The 7189-nt window shown below is 28.8% G+C and overlaps 1 protein-coding gene across 3 annotated transcripts in view; it reads left to right on the top strand.

Annotated features, from left to right (window-relative positions):
- LOC106464958 (transcriptional repressor protein YY1-like) overlaps positions 1-7189 on the top strand; it is a 27090-nt gene that overhangs the window by 16260 nt on the left and 3641 nt on the right. The window contains exons 5-7 of one of the 3 annotated variants that reach the window (XM_022392769.1): positions 2471-2640; positions 2891-2941; positions 4589-4639. In XM_022392769.1, coding sequence (XP_022248477.1) covers positions 2471-2640; positions 2891-2941; positions 4589-4595 — 228 coding nt within the window. In that variant the 3' untranslated portion in view covers positions 4596-4639. Of the gene's footprint in view, positions 1-2470; positions 2641-2890; positions 2942-4585; positions 4640-7189 lie in introns of all 3 variants that reach the window. The other 2 variants (XM_013925133.2, XM_013925132.2) reach the window with 2 other exon arrangements.

Raw genomic sequence — 7189 nt, 5'->3', positions numbered from 1 at the left:
GGTTTTATATATATATATATATATATTTGAATAACTAAAAAATCATAAATTACTACATCAAAACCATTGAATTCCACTGTAATTTATCAAGCTTAGTAACTAAGATATATTTTAGTCTAAAAAATATGAAATTTCGAGCAGACTAAAGACACACCCTACCTTCTTGAAATATTGGTTCAAAAGAAAGAAATGGTGTTCAAGCCTGTTAAATGGCTGAGAAAGCCACTATGGGGACATTCTGAGCTTCCGATTGGTTATTCATGTCGTATATATAAGTAAGTGTATATGACGGAGCGTTTCAAAAAATTGAAAGTAGTGGGTGGGCTACTACTGTGTTTGATTACATAAAGCACTATCTTAACAAATAGAAAAAATAACTTCTTATTTTACATTCTAGCTTGTCAATATCTGTAATTTGAGTTTCTAATTCGTATGAAACTGTAGATTTAGTATTTTGTCTTCACAAGCATCTAATTTGAACCAGTGCTACATTCAACATACCATGTGACACACAAAAATCGATGTTTATCTGTGTTTTTTTTAATATTTACTTTTAAATTAAAAAACTTATAATGTACAATACTAAAATTTGAATTATAATCTACAATTTGATAACAAAGTTATTGACAAGTTCTTGAAATAGTAGTTCAATATAATTTTGAATGCAAGTCAACAAACGACATGACATGGCCTTTCTTTCACTTGCAACCCATCTCGAAACGGTTAATAAATGCTGATAGTGATAAACAAATTTTAGACTTTATTTGATGTAAACACATTTTCGTTATCCAGTGTTTACTTCTAAATGTTCATCGAAGATGCATATTATTATAGTTTCCACATATTGTATTCATAAAATTTAACACGTACTCTTTCTCTTTCAGGCATACTTTAGCATTAAGATGGTGTATATCTTATAACAAATAATCTTATGATTTTATTTTGCCAAAGTTGTAGTAACATTCTAATTAATTCTAGTACAGTGTATGTGCAGTCAAGAATCTTGGAACTAGTTTTAATTATAAACATTATTAATAAAAGCAAATGTTAACAAATAACTTATTTTGGGCAAAACATCTGAACAAAAATTTCAAAAGTTATTTGTTCTTGGAGCTGTGGAAAAATTGTCCAATGAATGCAACTCACATTGAGAAAGATTAAACCCTGAGATTTTTTTATTATTAATAACTCTGTCAACACGGGCTTGGTCTAATTGACTTACCACATGACCACTTTGTACTCGTTTAAAGTCACTATAGTTTTGATACTACTAACTTTTAATATAGTATGTATATCTTCACAAAATTTGGGAGACTTTCAGTAAACATTACAAGTCTTTCACATACAAAAAATCATATTTTTAATGAAGTATTTTTAATAAATCAAAAAAAGATTTGTCCATGAATATGTCGAGTATTTATTTTACTAGTGCGTGCCTCTTGAAACATTTTTATTATATTATTATTTATTTGACCTAATTTAACTTAACTAACCTAAAGAGATTCTTGTTTTTATATTTTAGTTACTTTTATAATAATAAATAATACATATGAAAAACAAGAAATAATGTACTTATCTGGACTTTTTTTTTGCTGTCGACTGTCGATGACACTTAACCCTATTTTTTTTATATACTAATGGTAGTAGTGCACTAAATAATTTTTATTTAATTAATTAATGCACCAAAGAACAGAATAATAACATGCACCAGACTATGTTCCATATCGATCACAATTTTCTGTCTTTCTGACTATGCAGCAATAGCCATTACAAATTCATCCAAGCTAGTCAGTATGTTTCCTGTTGGAATGAAGCTTGTACTAAAAGTGATTGACACTTCTCTGTTCAGAGAATGTATATAATACATCATTTGATAGATGAAAACCTTGGAATTCTATTGGTTATAAATAATATAAAATTAAACATAAGAGAACTATTAACAACTCCTGAAAGAGAGGATGTGACAGTTAGGTATGTCAAGAGGAGACTGATTTTCTATTTGATGGCTTTGTAACCAAACAAAATTGAAGGCTATAAAAATTGTACTGCTTTGTCTGAGAGTGAGGACAATATTATATTGAGTAATTTACATTAAATTTCATACTTATTGGAGGAGTGATAAATAAATTAGAGAAGAAGGGATGCCTAGAGGAAAAAGTCACACTAGGGGAAATTCAGGTTTTTGTGTTTTAATATTGCCTTATAACATTAAGAACTTAACTTATATACTATTAAAATATGGATTATTAGCTATGAATTTATACCATAGTAATTTTTATAACATAAACAAAATGTAGTTTATTTAAATTTTGAATATAAGTCACTAAATATCTCGTGACATGCACAGTAAATAATGTCTGTGCAGATAGGGTTAATGTTATTGGTGTCTGTTATAAAATGTTTTAGTAACAGAGAAATCAAAAAATAGTTTATGTGTAATAACATAATTTCCCTTTTGTTTAATTTTTAGTGTACGTTTGAGGGCTGTGGAAAACGTTTTTCCTTGGATTTTAATCTAAGGACTCATGTTAGGATCCATACTGGTGACCGGCCATATGTATGTCCGTTTGATGGTTGTCAGAAAAAGTTTGCACAGTCTACCAACCTGAAGTCCCATATTCTTACACATGCTAAAGCAAAGTATGTAATTTTTCTCAATGGTATTTTTATTGTTACTGTTTTTTAGTGTCATACCCATCTAAAATGAGATTAAGCATTTCAAATTCTAGTTTTCAGTTTTTATCATAATTAGAAAGAAGCAACTCCTTTTACTGTTCTTGGGAATTAATGTTACTTTAGTATATTATTAAAAAAATGTGAAGGAATTATACTGCTCTTACTTTGATATAAATTGTTCAAAATACATAATACACTCAATATTTCTTAATAGAACACCTTCAGGACCAAGAAAAACATATGACTTAGAAGGAGATCCATTTTTGTGAGTATATACATCTTTAGTTAAATTCTGTAATGTAACAAATTTATAACAGTCAATGAACTAATAAAAGTTTGGATAGTATTTAAAATTTTTTGACCAAACTTAAGATTTTTAGATTTTTGTTTAATTTTCAGCAAAAGTTGAGGCAGAATGAAACGTGTCATAAAAATGTTTGGATAATATTTTAGTGTATTTAAAGCTGTGTAATTACAAATTAAAATAAAACCTTATAGCCACTATTATCTTCTTTTTACATTGAACTTGGAATAAAACTTGTGATAAAGAGCTAAGGCTAAAATTTAGTGTGATGTGGTTATAATAAACGAGTGTTTTATAGGTTGCAATTAAATGTGGACCTATATAATTTCTTTTTAGGCACATTGTGCTACTATATGGAGTAAACAATGAAAGATAAAATCTTTGGTAGAAATTTTAGCTAACTAGTTTTTAGTAACTCTGATAATGGTGACCAAAGCTAGTTAGCTGAATTTTCTAATGGAGAGCTTTTCTTTCACTGTGCCAAAAAACGTTTTTGTTTTTTACTCTTAATAAATGTGAACATTTATTTCTACATACAAAGTAGACCAAACCTTCACGAAAAAAAATTCATTTTGTAACGTGTCAATAATATTAATTGTAGTGAGCTAAAATTTTTGTGACATAAAATGTGAAGCAGTTGTGTTTTCATGCTGAACCATCCCATTGGCATTTTAAAATTTTATGTGGTTGTTGACTTTTAAATAGCAAAATTGCTATAAAAATTTGGAATTTACCTAAGTGCTTTTGCTAACTCAGGCCTGAATCTAGTATCATATTTTAATAAACATTAAACATCATGTTGTGGGTGTTGATTTATTGTTTTGCTAAAGCAACATTAGTTATAAATTTAGTACTTTAAAATTTTGTATTAGTTATAGATTTTATTTCTGCAGTTACTGTTTTTACTTGGTTTATATATATGCTACATAATTTAAATAAGTGTTTGGCAAGAAATTAATAAGCATACTCTTGTATATGCTATATATTTTTGCCATCAAGAAGTAAGATTAAGTTTCATTATAATTCATCACCAAAAGTCTTATATCTCACTTTTCAGTCAAATAAAATCATAGTCATGTTTTTTATTGTTTCTTCCCAGAGATTGGTGTGTTTCCAAAATAAGCTCTGCCTATTTTATATTTTTACAAAGGAGGATTGACACAGACAAGAATAAAATGTTTTTCTTTTTTTTTTTGTTTTCATTAAAAGTGAAGCTGTAGAAATGTCTAAAAGCTATTAGTTTAAGCATCATGCCTTAATTTAAGCTTTGGCATCATTGGTGCATTCAAGGCAAGAGTGTATACTGTGAAAACAAAATAAATGACTTGGTAAAATATTCATTGGCAGGTTTGGTCGGGATTGCATACACTAGAATATTAAAAGTTTGCTTATCTTGTTCTACATATAGGAGGCTGCAGTTCAGGTTACAGAATTTTTGTAAAGTCAGTTATTCACAAACATTCATCCAAAAACATGGAATATTTACACTTACATTAATCAGAATGTCAGTCTTGTTCATATTTTTAAAATTGAATATCATGTAGTTACAGTGAAACCTGTTATTATAAGAACTGCATGAAAATTAGTTTTTTTCCACATTTCAAGCAGCTCGTAGGGTTCCATGGGTCGTGGATGGCAAGGTACTGCTTAAAGACAGAGGTAAGGTTATTTTGAAAAATCATTGATATAATACAGACAAATACTGCACTCAAAAGATTCAATTAAAACCAGTAAATAAAACTCAGATTTATTGAGCTAACTAAAAACTTAGATAGTTATTAATAAAAAGAAACAAATGTCCATTATTTTTTTTCAACTGGTAAAAAAATTTTTCTTTCTGCTACAAGGAAACTATTTATATTCTTTGTAGAGGGATATGTCAGAATTGAAGAAATTTAAGTATATTCCTTAATCCTTTCACATTCAGCTGGCTCTTTACTGGTGTTCAAGTTTCAGAAAAATGTACTCATATTTGGGTGAAATCTAGTAAAATATGAAATGGTGGTTTTACATGTAATTAATTGGAAAGTCATTTATTCTCCGATCTTTTGTATTAGTCATAACAGACTTTGTGTCAACTAACATGTTTCTTTCTTTAAGTTGGCCTAAAACAATTAATTAAGTAGTAGTACCTTGTTCCATGCTTTTGATCCATTATTGGAGTATTGACTACTTTCTATCATTTCCCATGTAACCTGAAATTTGAACTGCAACCTCCTGAAATTATCAACTCACAGTAGTATGTTCATTTGATAAACTTTAGTCTGTAAAAAAGATCATTTGTTTCTTGCTCACACTTGGAATATAATGTGTGTGATGCACAGTTTTTTTACAACTGCATCCCCCAACACACAAGAATATAAAGTTGCTTCTGTTTTACCTACCAGTAATTAATGACAATTGATGTGAAAAACTTGTTTTAACCGTATAGTTACCAGACTTGCCATACACATAGAAAGGTATTAAAAGAGCTTGTGTATAAATTTGAAGTAAAACTAAAAAATAAGTCAGCTGTTCTTATTAAGAGGCTTTAAAGTGTTTGTTTTATAGTTTTGCTTACTTAAGTAAATAAAGAATTGTTCCACTGCATGTAAGGGATAAGAAGGTGTGTTGCTTTTTGAGGATAGGTGCAGGATGTTATCTAACCTGTATATATAGAGAATGCTATTCATTTGGTAATGCCATGAAAGAAGCTTTTACACATAGATACATACTTAAATTATGTTTGTGTTGTGTATTACATATTTTGTATTTATTAATTATTTATTGATTTTTGTATTTGAATACATTGAAAATGATGGCAAATTACTTTCTTAAACACAATCAAACTGTTAAACACGTAAAATTTATAAAGAATTTTACTCAAAGATATTAAACCGTTATGTTTACTTTAGAATATATATATATATACTACAGTTCAGCTTCGATACCTGTGGTGGACACGACATTGTGTAGCTTTGTGCTCAACGGTGAAAACAAACTAACAAACAAGCTAAAGTTTAAAATGCACATGACTGACCAGCAGCCACTGTGTTACTGCCTTAAATGACTGATATTAGGCACATAGTACATTATACGCTAGAATTACTAAAATAGGCTTAACACATTGTGGTTAAGGTGCAGCATGGTGAGACTTGATTATATATTGACCATTTGAAGGTAGATGTTAAGAATGCTAAAACAGTGTTTTTGAACCAGTGGCAGAGTCTTTGTTGTAGTGATCTAAGTCAATGTTAAGTAGTTGGATGTTGTCACTCAACCACCAGGTTTTTCTGCTCTGTATCAGCTACTTACTGCTTAAGTAGTTGCATATAAACCATGTTATTAAAGTTCCAAAATGATCTAAAGCTATTGTAACAAACATTTACCTTGTAGTTGGGCTTAGAAAACAGGATCATTTTAAGTAGGGTTTTTAAAATTGTCAATATTTGACGTTTAAATATTTAATATGCTAAAAACCATTGTTTGTACCTTTACAATACTAAGCTACAATGTGCTGCAAATCAAACCTAAAATTTCTCTAGTTTTTCTGAATATAATCTTTTATCACTGAAATCCCATATCAAGATATATATTAATAATTTGGAACATAACATTCTTCCAACATTGGGAGTGTATCATAACCTTTTAACATGAGGGTTCTTTCAAGGTACCATACAAAACGAAGTAAAGCTAAGTCTCCTCTAGTTTTTCTGGGTTGGTGGTATAACCTCCAGATTGTTAATGGTAGGGATACTGTGTGCTTTATTTATAAATCAGATATAAGAAGGTTAAATGAAAAATGTTTTATACAATTATTCCGTAAAGTATTTTTGTTTTTTGCCTGTTGAGCCAGGTGACCTTAAAAGGGAAACAGTGAAACTTCTGCACTTAGGATTAATTACTGTAAACAACTGGTTGTGAAGTTTTCATTTTTAGTCTTATATATCTTTAAATATTTGGTTCGTTTCCACTTCTAGTAATATTTAGCTTACAAAATATGGTGGTAAAATATTATTTTGCTTTCAGTAATAGTCAGTGTTTTTATTATTATTTAGTTCTCAGTAATAGTCAGTGTTTTTATTATTATTTAGTTCTCAGTAATAGTCGGTGTTTTTATTATTATTTAGTTCTCAGTAATAGTCAGTGTTTTATTATTATTTAGTTCTCAGTAATAGTCGGTGTTTTATTATTATTTAGTTCTCAGTAATAGTCAGTGTTTTATTATTA

Source organism: Limulus polyphemus, unplaced genomic scaffold (assembly GCF_000517525.1).
Source record: "Limulus polyphemus unplaced genomic scaffold, Limulus_polyphemus-2.1.2 Scaffold1793, whole genome shotgun sequence".
In the NCBI taxonomy this organism is placed as follows: Eukaryota; Metazoa; Arthropoda; class Merostomata; order Xiphosura; family Limulidae; genus Limulus; species Limulus polyphemus.
Note: the sequence above shows the minus strand (reverse complement) of the source record. Positions and strands in the feature narration are given on the sequence as shown.